Consider the following 15,032-nt stretch of genomic DNA (forward strand, 5'->3'; position numbering starts at 1 on the left):
ATATATATATATATATATATATATTAAACTTTGGTGGTTATAGATGCATATAAATAAGAATTATGTCGTACCTATATAAATTCCATATTTTAATATAATGTGTAAATACAACTAGACATCTTATGATTAACTAAAAATTATTTTGGTCATCCATTGAAATTGTTATGATTCAATAGGATTAGATTAGTAGGATTATATCCTATAGACCGAAAAGGTTATGATGTAAATAATGAATGCTGATAGTGTTTGCCAAATATAACTTTGTGCAACTGAAGTAAGAAAACATAAAACCTAGGGGTGTTATTGTCTAGTACTAAATGATCACCTATGGCTTATTAAGACAAAAATTTTGCTTATCGATTTCAAGGTTACATTAAGGTCGGCTTACAAGAGCCTTTGAGGTTAGAAGGAATGGGCAATGATCGAGTTTATTGAATGTAGCCCAAAAGGATAATGGTCACTAATCTAATCACCTAGTGATAGGGATTTGTTGAGGTTGTTGGGATCCAAAAGAACTTGTAGCTTTTCTATGAATTTCAAGACTATAATATTCGCTAGCCCCATCTTCAAAAAATTATTTCATACGGACAGCATATGTAGATATGCATACGCTGTCCGATCTCCACCATACATCAATTTTTTTTAAAAAAAAAAAATTTAAGTTGGGCCCACTGAAATACATTTTTGCTCTGATGAACAATGGATATTGAACAACGTATACATCTCTGCATACGGTGCTCATATAGAATAATTTTTCCATCCTCATGCATCACAGTCGCTGCCAGCTGCTGCATAAAATATTTGAATGTGAACTTAATTAAAATATTAAATTTAAAGACTTTTTCTCCATACTTGAAGCGTTGTGCATATATCATCAAATCAATATGTAAGTTATCGTCATATAATTTTTAGAAAATTACTAATTAAACAATAAATACATGAGCACACTAACCGGAATGAACGAATTTATTCATTTATATTCGGAGTTTCGGAAACTTAATTCAAACATATTCAATTAATAAAATAAATATATTTAAGCATGTCTCATGTAAATGACAGTTAAACTGTTCATGAAATGCACTAAAGAGCATTTAGCAATGTAAAATTTGAAATATTTTGAAGCTGCTTGGTTCAATATAAAATAATCACAATATTTTATTTTATGACTTTAATATAAAATATTTTCTGCCAGGACGGCTAGTGACACTGACGCGAGAGGATGAGATAAACGATTAAAAATTATTTCATACGGACACCGCATGCAGTGCAGTGTCCGATCTCCACCATTGATAACAGCATATTTAAAAAAAAAAAAAATTAAAATAAGGCCCAACGAAATACATCTTCCCTGAGATCAATGGTGGAGATGCGGTGCCCGTATTGAATAACTTTTCGTAAACGAGAGGGGGTTGCGGCATGCAACCAACAAAAGATAACTCTTTAAATAAAATAATGTATTCGGAATTCGCCCAATTTCAATAAATTTCAAATACAATGAAATTAAACTGGAGAATGAATTTCAAATACATTTTTATTTTACATTGTATTCATTAGTCCTCTAAATAAAGGTCTGAATTTTCAAAACACCTGCAAATAAAAAAAAAATGCCTCACTTTTATTTACTGCTAAATAAACGACCCTAAGCCAAGTCAAAAAGCATCAGAAACTTTAAACAAAGACGTGGTCCTGCGTGATCTAATAAAGCTTCACACTTTCCCGGCTCAGTGCACCACACGGTCCACATCAGATTTGAACTAAAAGATCAAAGCAGATCCTAAAATAATAAGAAGAAGAAGAAGAAACCATAATCTGTAAAAGCAATCGTTTTTGTTAGCAGAAACGTGCTTGGTTCAAATAGAACTTCTAACCATGCAGGAGACTGGATTCCTACCACCATGATTGTTATTGTCCGAAGACAACATATAAGATATATAGTAAATTATCTTAAATAGTTATGCGGGATATATCTCCCAATTATTTTCATTTTATGATGTTTTTGAATGAGAAATGAATTTTATCCTTTTTATCTCATTTTATACATATTAATTTACATGCATACCACCCAATTCCTACGTATTTACATATCTACCTCCTACATTTTTATATTTGTACCACTCAAAATTTTCATATCGCATCGCATAAAAGATACCACAATTTTAAATTTTAAAAATTGAAGTTTAGGAGGTAGATATGTAAATACATAGGAATTGAGTGGTTTGTATGTAAATCAATCATTGTGGTCTTGATGTTCGATGGCAACACTATTTTTAACTTTGCTTGCAAATCATAGCGAGCGTGCTCTGTAAGATGGAGAATTTAAGTTAAAAAAAGACTATTGTTTCCAGGCCCAACTTGCTAACCGAAAAGCAGCCACATGAACGACCTAAAGAACGAGAAAAAGATTAATTATTAAGAAGATAACGGAGCATTCATAATTAGCATTGATTACATGTAATCGTGCTTATTCATTTCTCGTTAAAGAGGCGCAAGTGCTATTTTGTTGTAGGATTTAGTTAGATCATTTGCATCATGATGAGCCAACTTATTTGACACGTATGTTTTTAATTTCACACATTGCATATTAGTCCTCAGCATAGATGTTGGATTAGAATCACAGTGGTAGAGTGATAATTTAATGTCTTAGCGTTATACAAAAATTTATCACACACAGATAATAGAGAAGTAGTTGGAGAAAAGACCGATGTTTTTTGTGGAAAACCTTTGTAAAAAGAGAAAATCACTGGTCTGACTCACTCAAAATAATCTACTATGTGATGATTTATACCGTGTCAGATATTGCATATGCAGTAGTAGTGAGCAGGTACATGGGCAATTCAGACAAACATCATTGGGAGGTGGTAAAGTGGATTATCAGTTATTTGAGAGGCATAGTCAACAGAGCACTTTGTTATGGAAATGCAGTGATCAGTCTACAGGGATTCGTAGATCCATATCTAGCTAGAGATGTGGATAGTAGAAGTACAACATGATATATTTTCACATTGGGGAACACAACAACGAGTTGTGTTTCTAAGTTGTAGAAGATTGTTACATTTTCAATTACAGTCGGATATATTATTATCACTGAGATAGCAAGACAATGATTTGGCTACAAAATTTCATGGCATAATTGAGCAAGAAGAAAGGGATTGGAAAGTTTTATAATGATAGCATGAATCTGATTCATCTTGCTAAGAATGTTGTTTTTCATGTCAGGACAAAAAACATATATAAAAGATTGGCAGTTATTTCGGTAAAAGAAACATATAGCTGAAAATCGTGCAGATATGTTGACGAATATGGTGACTACTGAGAAATTGAAGCTATATTGCCTTTGGGTTTCATTAAAGTTGAGACCGGGGGTGAACCGCACCACGGTACGTGACTACAGTACATTACTATGAATGCAATTCTTATAGATGTGCGGGTATAGAGGATTGGTGCTCGGTGTTTTGTCTCTAAGTGGGAGATTGTTATGTAATGTGAAGTCAAAGCATTTCAAGTAGAATTTAGGCGCAAGCATGGGCACTCAAGCTCACTATAAGGGCTCGAAAACAGAAAGGCTGACGCCCATGCATCATTCATTTTGCGCATAGGCACCCGCTATAGAGCGGGCGTTGCTTGTTTTCCCGAGAGACTAGTGCATATGTGCTAGTCTATTAACTCTTAGGCGCCCATTTCTAGGTGTCGATACAAAGCGCTTGGTGCTCAGGCGTCAAGTTTAGACGCTTAAGCTCCCGGTGCGGTAAATACACAAAAATTTGTTTTTTAAGCCAATTTTGAACAGGTTTCTGATAACTTGTTTTTTTCTTCTAAATTCTTTGACAAGCATCCTGGTGAAGGTGATGAGTGTCGAAGAGATGGATTTTGGTGATATGGCGTGATTTTTTGCGTCAGATTGGAGAGGGAAGATTGTTGGTGCAAGTTCTGTAAGATTCTTCGTGTGAGTGTGGAGAAAAAACTTGTGTGAGTCATTTGCAAAACTTTTTGAATTACAGAGTAATATTTGTAATGGTGTGAGTCCATCCTTTTTTTCTGTTCGTGTTTTTCCACGTAAAATTCCTATGCTTTTCTGATTTTATTGATTGTGCTTTCTTAAATTTTTTGTTTTAATTTTTCCTCGAATCCTGTGATCCTATTCCACGGTAAAATTAGAATGTGACTTTTTCGAAGTAGTTTCCTTAACAAGTTTGATTACAAGTTTGATGAAATCTAAGTTCCAGATGATTTTTAATTTAAACTGGAATATTTCTTGCTCAAAAAAATATCTCAAGATCTATGTCAAATGCCTCGAGATGCATGCCAAGAGATAGAAATTTGTCAATGACGAGTTAATAGTTACTAAATTATTAGATGAGTATAATGCAAGTAATAATGTTGGTTGTTATTAGAAATTATAACTAAATTATTAGATATTCATAATATTTTTGTATGATCATCTTTGTGATTCTTCGACTTTTTTAGTTGAATTGTCTAATCACTTATTTGTATTTGTCAAATAACTAGTTTAATTATAATATATAATAAATTAGTCATGCTAAATTTCTCTAGAACCATGGGTCTCTATCATTCGTGAGTTCACAAGATCTGGGTGAGACTTGTTTAGGAAGAAAGGGTGTAACAGAAAGGAAAAATGAGAGCTCACTCTTTGTTCCTTAATGTCAATCAGGAATGACGGAAATCAAACAGCTAAATTAGAAGATTTCTATAATTAGAAGCTTCCTTATTTAAATTATTTCCAATGTCTTTATTATGATTTATTTCTCTTTTAGCTGAATATTTAGATTAGAAATATGTATTATTAGGTTACCTAAAATACATTATGCAGAATATTTTGTACCTAAAATAGTTGTACCTAAAATAGATTGTAAGATTATTATTTAATGGAATGAAATCAAAGGGAAAAGGCATCGAGTCTATTCAGCATTCAGCCTATTTTTCTAAAAAATTTGACATGGTATCAGAGTCACGATGAATTCTTCGTAGTCTTCAGTACTAGCATATCGTTCATCGGCATCTTCTACTGCTTCCAAGGTCCTCGCCTGCTCACCGGGAGCGCTCGTTTGTGTCCTTCTTTGAGTTTTGTGGCATCGTCGTCTGCATTCGTCTGCTTATTTTACGACATCTTCGATTCATAGTGGAGTTGAAGGAAACCTGCTACTTCTCAGCCCTAATCGCGATCTTCTCGTCACCTCTGCCCTAGCCGCGGTCTTCTCGTCGCCTTTGCCCTAGCTGCGGTCTTCTCGTCGCCTCTGCCCTAGCATGATCTTCCCAGATCGTCGGCGATCCTCTCTGTTGCGATTAAACTTTGCCTTCTAAGCCACGCAATCCATCGTTGCAGCACTTCCCTAGTGACGACTCAGCTTGCTGCGCCACTTCGCCCCGTCTTCTCTGCCCTAACTGTGACTCTCCTCGTCAACCTACGATCTCATCAAGGGGCATAGCCGCAATCTCCTCTCCTCCCTGCGTTTGTGCCATAGCTGCAACGCTCTTCGTCAACCGCCGTCTTTGCTCTAGCTGAGGCTCTCCTCCCTCACACCGACCTTAGAGCTCTGGTCCTCTCCTACCCGAAATTGTTGAGGAAAGTACCGAATATGTTTGGGCAGTTGTTGATATTCACAAGATGCGGACTCATCTTATGGAATTGTAAGGAGTTCAACAACGCCATCAGGGGATCTCCAATCATGCTTTCCTTTTAAGCTTTTTGCCACCTCAAGTTGCAGTCTTGTACTGGTTTCTTTTTCTTTTTGTTCCCTACTCTTCTCATGAAGAACAAGGTGGAAAAGAAGAAGTATGCCTTGAAGAATATAAGACTTGATCGACAGACAAATAGATCTGCTCGCCAAGAGATGGAACTTATTTTGAAGTGCAAAATCTATTCATTGTAGAAAACAAGGATTCTTGGGTTGAAAAGGGTTGTTATGTTTGTATTATTATTCGTCCAATTCGGATCTTCTTCGCTAGGCATCGTTGTTTCTGTGGCATCTTTTACTACTTCTTATGCTTTGCTTCGTTCGCTTAAGCTTCGGCTTCAGCACTCCTTCTTAGATCGATGGCTTCGGCTTCGGCACTCTCAGGCTTCGGCACTCTTGGGCTTCGACACTCTTGGACTTTGGCACTCACTGCTTAAGAATTTTTGGTTCTGACAATGTTATCAGTTTCTTGTTGGCAAATTGATGTTTCTTGATCAATCAACATCAATTTGAGAGGGGATGTCAATAGGGGATGTCAATCATTTGAGAGGGGATGTCAATCAAGATGACAGAAATCAGGCAACTAAATTAGATAATTTCTATAATCAGGAGATCCTTATTTAACTTATTTTCAATGTCTTTATTATGATTTATTTCCTTTTAACTTAATATTTAGATTAGGAATATATATTATTAGGTTACCTAAAATAGATTATGCAGAATATTTTGTACCTAAAATAGATTGTAAGATTATTATTTAATGTAATGAAAGCAAAGGAAAAAGGCATCGCCTATTCAGGATTCAGCCTATTTGTTCAAAACTTTGACATGTAGCACTTAATTTCAAAAAGATGTAGAAGGAGACGATGAAGATGATCTGACCCCCCTCAAGGTAGAAGGGTGCATCTAGTTATGTGACTCATAAATGAACCTTTATCATTGCAAACCTACATGGAGAGAGAAAAAAGAATATAAAATCATAGATCGTATAATCTTAGGGTCTGTTTGGGGCAGCTGCAACTTATTGAATAATCTGTTGATAAACTGATTATAAATAATCTGCTGATAAGCTAGATGTGATGACTATTAGAAATTTTTATTTTTTTTTGGAAAAGTTATACCGCTGTCAGAAAACTGCCACCACACTCTAGGTGAGGTGTAAAAACGTTGCATTTAGCGTTTTCAAAACGCATAAGCTGTCAAAACGTAGTTTACCCAAATAGTCCAGGTGTGTTTTCAAAACGTCACCGCACTAAATAAGCTGCCCCAAACAGACCCTTAAAGAAAATTTGTGATCCATGACCTCCCAACTAGAAGATTGTGAATTAGAAGTCAGATAACTCATAAATAGACACTGACCTATGTTCGTTCTTTAACGATGACCTCCCAACTAGAAGATTGTGAATTAGAAGTCAGATAACTCATAAATAGACACTGACCTATGTTCGTTCTTTAACGATGACCTTCGGCGATTGGTTGATCCCAAGAGATAGTTGCTGAGAGAGTCGAGATCAAGTTTGAGTTGAGGTCAAATTAGCTCAGCTCATTTAATACATACCTGGGTCAAACTCGAGCTCGACTCAATCTCAGATTGCATACTCGAGCTAGACTAAAGGAAAAAAATATCAAGCTCAAGCTCGGCTCGTATACTAGAACTTCATTGGGAAGCTTGAGCTCGATTTATTTTATAAGCTTGCTTGCACCTGAAAATTCTAATGTTGTTCAATCTAACAACTAAAAAGAGTTGTAGATTTATATTGTAATTGTTTAAAAATAAATCAAAAACCACTTTGCACAAAAATTTCATCACAGGCCCAAAAATAAGTTATTCAGATACAAGAAAACATTACATACATACCACCTAATTCCTGTGCATCTACATATCTAGCACCCTAAACTTTACCTTTTATACTTATACCACTAAAACTTTTCACATCTCATAAAAAATACCACTTTTCTATCTTCTAAAAAAGAGAAATACACCGTTTCATGCAAACATAAGCTGCCATATATGTAAAAATTGAAGTTTAGGTTTTAAATATGTAAATATCTGTGGAGAACTTGACCATCGCAACTGATGTTGTGCTGTTTCAACCTTCTTGATCCATCTCCATGCTTGTTCATAATTGCAATAAAGAGAACACAGTGAAACTACCAACTCACAACTATGTCCTCATAAAGATATGTTAGGTATGGCTCATATATCAGATAAGGGTACAGGAGTAATTTTGTAATTACATATTGTACACTAGGGTTATATGTATGTTGTATCTGTAAGTCGTCGCTCTTGTTCCCGAGGACGTAGGCAAATTGTTGAACCTCGTTAAATCCATGTGTTCTTTCTTGTGTTCATTGATTCTTGCGTTCTTTGCCCTAAATTCTCAACAAGATCCTTCGTGTCATCAACATCACTCTTCATAATTGAGTTATATACTTCTAAACTATCTCATGGATGCTTGCTGCTACCAAAATTAGTCCCAAATCTTCCAAAAATGTATATAATATTGAAAAAGATAACATACTTTGAGCAAGTAAAGGCTTCAAATTTGTGTGCATGAGAACCAGCAGCATGAACTATGGTGCTGACAAAATTATTGAAAAGCAGAAACAAAAAATACAGCATTCAGAAGAGTCCCAACATTGAACCCATCTTTTTTTCATTTTTTTTTTTTTTTTTATATAAGGCTATACCAATAATGACAAAATACAATCAAAGTTCAATTGAATATATGAGAAGATAAATTAAGAAGAATAACCTGACTAAATATCTGAAGTATCTTCTTAGGATTTCCTGGAACATCTTCACAGACATTATCTCCTTCATGGACTTGCAAACGTCTCACTAGCTATAAATCATATGCTTACAGCATGAATGCATTTACAGAAAAAAATTATAAAGTTTTTCTTCATTTAATTAGTTTTACATTTAATTTAGGACTAATTTATAAACTACATGTTTACATATATACATAAATACAAACATATATACATGCATATGTATGTATGTATGTATGTACGTACACTATTTAAAGCCTAACAAAATAAAGCTTCATTTCAAAATAAACTCTTCTTTCTTCAATGTTTATTAGTTTACTTGAAAAAATATATTTCTGGTCAAGCAGCAATCGACCACAATTTTATGAAATATTTAATTTAATCTATACTTTGTACTCCTATAAAATACAGCATTCAAAGGAGTCCAAACCTAATTCTTCAAGCACCGAGAAACATATATTACACATGTAGGTAATAAACATCTAATTGACAACAGTTGCAATGAAATCAATTCATTAAATAGTTAGCAGCAAAATTACAAATGAAGATACAAGACACAATGCTTCTCCTTAAAGCGAGAATCGCCGAAATTCAACCTTGCGCCTAAAGACTAAAAATTTATCAAGTCATTAAGAAATGAAAATTAAGAAAAAATTCTAATGTACATAAAAAATGTGTCAACATTGATCTTAAAGGAATTCAGTGGTCCAAAAAGGAATAGTACGGTGAAAGCTGACCCATTGTCACAAGATTATGAGACCCACTTGACCGACCGAGCGAAGTCATACGAGCCAAGCCAACAAGGCCACAACCAATCAGACCACGTAGCACGCAAAAAGACAACTGCATGATTCAACCGCGGGCCATTCAGCCATAAATGAGATAAAAGAGCATCTGAACCGACCACTACAGGAAAGCCAACTCGATACGACAGTCTACCCTCCATCAGCGTCAATCCAAGGGAAGATCATCTCTACCATCCAATGGACATCTCAGAGGCTCTTTATAAGGGATAAAGGATTAACAACCAAGCTAGATCAACAAATCAACCCATGCTGACCAAATACAGCTGACCGAGTTGATTCTATCGACTCAAAGCCAACTACACTTAGCCGACTGAGCGAGAACGCAGTTGGACAAAAAGCTTATGCATGTACAATACTCTAGAAGAGACCCCTTCGAAATAGGGAAAAAATGTAATATCATCATTATACCGTCTCCTTTAAAAATAGGAAAAGTATTTTATGAATAAGACACGATTGATTATGATACATTCCTGTCATTCTTTCTCCCTTTCTTTCTCTTTCCTTATTTACACTCTATTTCGTTAATAAGATCAAGGAATGTAAGCGAGTCAAGCCGTCTGGTGACCGAGTCAGGCTCGACTCGATAAGTGGCTTGTGAACTGAGTTTTATGAGCTAACAAGCCAAGCTCAAGTCTGCCCCGACTCAACTCGTTAGTTCGTGAGTCGGCTCGTATAAAAAATAATTAATAAAATAATACTTAAAATATATTATAATTTAAAAAACTTTCTTTAAATTATTAAAAATGTTTGAAAACTTGTACTTTATATTTTATGTCAAGTCATTTTTTATTAATTGTCGCATAAATACTTATTCTATCTGTCATTTAATTATAACATTAGCTTAAATTAAAAATTTCTCTCTCATGCTAAACAAGAAAGCTCATGAGCCGGCCCGAACTTGTAGAACTAAGCTCGAGCTCGAGCTTGAACTGGATTAAATTAATCTATCTCAAGCACAAGGGTGGAATGGCTCGACCTCAACTCGACTCAACTCATTTACACCCCTAGGTGTAATTCATGGACAAATATGGATTCAACAGCCTAAAAGATATGATGAGAGTGGATCATGCCACAAATAAAAAGAGGGGTAGTTCAAATAGAAGATCACCATAACAGAGACACTGACAACATCGAGTGCACCAGATTATTAGCGGCCTAACAAATCCAAAAGTTGAAGGATCAGATATTGGAGGTCATCTAAGGCACGCTGATATCTTAGCGGCCCCCGGATGAAAGTTCGGCACCCAACGATAGAAGAGCCCCGCCAACTCTAGAGAGGGAAGGCAAATTAGGTCCCCATCAATCAATAAGCATTTATTCGAACAAGTTGAGGTGCCCCATCAGCCTAAGAATGCATTCTCATGGCAAATCTTTTAGGTCAAGCCTCCAAAGCGATTCAAGATCCCAGTGTTGAAGTCATGAGTCATACAAGGGGCGGACCGATTTGACTGAACATATAGCTTTCGTTAGAGTCGATCGCGTGTTTGCTGAGAATCACTCACGTGCTAAAATTTCATTTTTTTTTCTTTATTACGCTGAGGGAGTCAGCCATCAAGTGCTTCGAGTAATCATGTCATTTGTTGATTTCAAGTGGATATTTGTGGCATAATTTATCAGTGCTCACCTTTCTACAACTTTGCCAGATATAGTCTTCAAGAATGAGATGTTGGAAGTACAGCACCTAGAACCCACGGTTGCCCGAGCCGCCCAAACACAAGGGCTGAAAGAAGGACCCTTCTGATACAATTTAGGCCTATAGCGGCCAAAGACACTAGTTGAGTTGTTGGAGCTAGCCAATAATCACATATCAACAAAGAAGTATAACTCCAACCCGCACCCTCCAAAGTAGAATCCTCCACGTATCACCCACAGAAAAGGAACGCTCAAGGAAAAAAGTGGAAACTAAGACACAATTCACACCCTTATGCCCACCCTTGTTATGAAGATGCTCGGTCACCCCAAGATCATCAGACGACCGATAGAATGAACCACCGAGGGAGTCAGGCCTGATATCCTTACCAGCATCCAACTTGGTATGACCAGTACCCGCTACCCAACCATGAAACAACCAAACTAACTCTGTTGAGAGTTTTAATAGTCGAGATAATATAGGCCACACAAATTAAAATTTACAGTCAAAGAGTGCCTCTGATGAAGGCGGGAGCTTACCTCCGAGATCCTAAGAAATATTACTCCTATCATTGTGATCAAGTCATAACAAAAATGACTTTCGACACCTTTGAAGCTTAATCAAGGAGTTAATCAAATTGAGGAGAATGAAGGAATTTGTGGCACTTGGAGCAATGAGCCAGCTGCAGGGGAAGGCTCCAGTTGAAAAAATATCAGACAGACTAGTTTGAATTCAAGAAATTTGTATCACTGTTGTAGTTCCCATCCTCTTTGAAGGAGATGGAAACTTGTCCTGCCAAGCTAGCCCGAAGAGGCTTCGATCGAGAGAGTTATGCGCAGCCACCCTCGCACCCAAACATTGCTCACATCTACCCATAGTCTTTACCAGTGAAGACTTGCCTCCTAAGGGTACTCTCTACAATGAAGCTACCAATTTAACTGTGTTGATTGACAACTGTCAGATTATTAACACCCTCATTAACACAGACAGCTCTGTGAACATCCCCTTTAAGTTGGTGTTTGACAAGATGGGCCTTAAGAGTGAATGATTGATCGCTCTGTGGGCATCTAGAAGGAACTCCTTAAGATCGACGACCTACGAGAAGAGGGTCTCGAGACGAACAAGACCACCCATCAGATCCCTGCAACTGAAGGCGACACTGGTAATATTTTTTACTAAGTGAAACTTTTGATGCATGTCACAAGAATGCATTGATCGACACCATCTAGAGCCACTGAGATTTTTTTTTCTCGGTATGTCACCGAGTGCTTGGAGGACTGATTCACATGCCTTGCAACCACCTAAAGGTCAACCTGGGGGCTCAACTTATGAGGCAAAGGATGAGGACGTCTGCCCTTACCCTAACAGAGCCAATCCAGGAGGTCCAAAAGTTGTTGGAGGTCGACTACATCGAAGGGGTTTAGTAACCGATATGGGTGTTAAATGTTATCATGGTGTAGAAATCGATTTTCAAGTGAAAAATGTGTTGACTTCACTAATTTGAACAAAACTTGCCCTATAGATAGAAAGCATCAAAACTTATCGAGACATAAGTTGACCGTATAACGCAAGTGCATGTGTCAAGTAATAATGCAGTTCAAGAGTACCGCTTATCGATTCCACAGGAAAAGTGTAATATTTGTTTCCACATAATATCTTTAATTTACTGATCTAGTTAACCTAGCTTAGTCTTTGTCAAAAGAAGGTTTTTAAGTCCTAAGGTCCTAGCAAAATAGAATACTCGGCAATGAAAGAAAGCAGAAAATAGGAGAAGCTCATAAGTTACTTCAAGATAGATGAGGCTTGTGTCTCTGTGATTTGAGGATTGTGACGACCATGATTCTTCCTAAATGTTTTCCTATGTGACTGTTGTCAATCAGGGACATAATACTTCTTATGCCTATGTCTAGGTTAAAAGAAGTCTACAACTCATGAAGTTGAGACTTCCTCAATTACCATGACATTCAGCATGTTTTTTTTCCATCCCCTGAAAGGATTGTAGAATTCCGCTGGAATATGTCTATTCTTTTGGAATTATGTGGTTAACTCTTCATTTCCACTACGCAACAGTTAGAGGTCATAGTTTTATGAAACATTTTAACATCCTAGTTAATCAAACTATGGGTGAATTAAGTTCTGAGGTTAACCAACATAGGCTATGAAAACAGAAGAAAGAAAATGATTAACAAAAGAATATTACAGAAAATCTACAATACATACACTACTCACTACATCACAAAGACACGAAAAATTTAGCCGCTCATTAGGGAGAGAACCATAGCGAAAAACACCATGTGAAAATTCATTGCAAGCAACATTATTATGAAAAACTTACAAGAAATTAGTTTATCTGCAAGGTCAGCACCTTTCTCTCATACAACTCGTTCATAAATACAAAATAAAGAAAAACTCTCCCTTAAAGGCTTCCACGAAAGGAGAAAGCAAACTTCAAGAAACCCCTCAAAATCTCTCTCAAATTCTCTTCTTTTAGCGTCCAAGCCTCCTCTAATGCAGAACTTCCTCCAATAAACCCTAAGAATTGATTTTATAGCAGGAATCACAGCATGGGCTATCAAATTTCCTTTCTAAAGTATTTTCCCGCTCATTGGTGTGGTCATGCAGCTAGATACATGGGTCAGCATGGTCACGCCGCCCTACTGCTCCAGGTGGTGTGATCACACCAATTCCGGCGTGGTCACACTGTCTATATTCAATAGGTGGTGTGGTCACGTCGCTTCATGGCACTTTTCGCTTGATTTTTCTCGTTCTAACTCGTTCGTATTTAGCTCTTGCATCCTGCACAACATGAACAAAAATACATTTTTCAAGCATAAATATGTGATAAAAAAAATGAATAGCAGATAAAATGCATAGAAAATAGTAGGTAACACCACATAATATTGACAGGTGTCAATACCCCCAAACTTATCCTATTACTTGCCCTCAAGTAAACACATGGCTCAGTTGGGATTTTTGATTGAATTAGTGCTCATGCAGAGTTCTAACCTGTTTTATCAAAATTTGGTAAAATTGTGAAATATTATTTAGACTTAATTATCATTAAGGGTTAATGGTTTGACCTTCCCCTAATTCCATTATTTCTTTTCTTTATCTTTAAATTGGTGTCATTTAGAACCTCTTTCACAACCCTGTAATATCTTTAGCATAATTTAAGAGGATTTTAGCCAACTCAAAATTCAGTTAACTCTTATCCTTGAAAATCACTTATACTGTGGCTTTAATTAGAGGATCAAAGCTCATTTTATCACTTAAGTCTCATTAAACCCCTTCAACTTTCTTGTCAATCTTGAATATTTGTTGTGCCAACCCCAATTTTCTCCTTAGGGTCACTATTTGTTTTTTTCCTTTCTTTAGTTATTTTTTCTTCTTCTCATGAGAATTACTATATCTAGTTAATAAATTTTTTTTTCTTTTCTTTTGTTTTAAAATGTGAAGAGGAATTATGTTTTTTAGGCAATAAAACTGAACACTTAATTATTTTTAATGTTTCACTTCTAAGTTATTTTTTTTCCAGTTAAAACTTTAAGATCACATTAATTTGGTTAAAATGAACTAAAAAATATTAAAAATATTTTGGTTGGCTAATCAATATCTAAACCACCCATTTTTAAATAATCTATGGGTTCCTCTTAAATAAACTCTGAAGTTGTTAAGTTCTAAAATCTTATTATTACTACTTAAAGATGATCTATGGGTTCCTCTTAAATAAACTCTGAAGTAGTTAAGTTCTAAAATCTTATCATTACTAACTAAAGTTAATCTTTTCAAAACAATAATTATTGGTTTTAACTAGAATGTCATAAGCGGTTTGAATAAATCAAAAAAACTTCTAGCAGGAGTTACATAATGAAGTATAAATCTTTTGTTGAACTATGTGAACTACCTCTCAGGTTTATAATAAGGTAGAGTTTTTCTCCATAAAACTTACTTTTCTACACATGTAACAGTAAAGTAACAACAAAGATACACAAGTACAGGAAAAAGTAAAGACAAATTAAATCACATGAATCTCAGAAAGTAAGGTACAAAGTGCAACATGTAAAAGTAATCCAACTCTGGTATTCAACACTGCAATAGTACATATATCAATATATATATATATATATA

The 15,032-nt window shown here is 35.8% G+C and overlaps 1 protein-coding gene across 12 annotated transcripts in view; it reads right to left on the reverse strand.

Moving 5' to 3' along the window:
* Positions 1–1,579: 1,579 nt before the first annotated feature.
* LOC110026887 overlaps positions 1,580–15,032 on the reverse strand; it is a 31,129-nt gene continuing 17,676 nt past the window's right edge. For 5 of the 12 annotated variants that reach the window (XR_002294275.1, XR_002294278.1, XR_002294277.1 and 2 more), the window contains one exon: positions 10,075–13,700. Coding sequence is in view for 7 of the 12 variants with exons in the window: in XM_020728076.1 (XP_020583735.1) it covers positions 8,140–8,152; positions 8,216–8,295; positions 8,450–8,539 (183 nt within the window). In the remaining 5 variants the exon portion in view is untranslated. Of the gene's footprint in view, positions 1,755–7,512; positions 8,296–8,449; positions 8,540–10,074; positions 13,701–15,032 lie in introns of those variants that run through there. The other 7 variants (XM_020728080.1, XM_020728078.1, XM_020728076.1 and 4 more) reach the window with 7 other exon arrangements.

The sequence above is a fragment of the Phalaenopsis equestris genome, unplaced genomic scaffold (genome assembly GCF_001263595.1).
Source record: "Phalaenopsis equestris unplaced genomic scaffold, ASM126359v1 Scaffold000403, whole genome shotgun sequence".
NCBI lineage: Eukaryota > Viridiplantae > Streptophyta > Magnoliopsida > Asparagales > Orchidaceae > Phalaenopsis > Phalaenopsis equestris.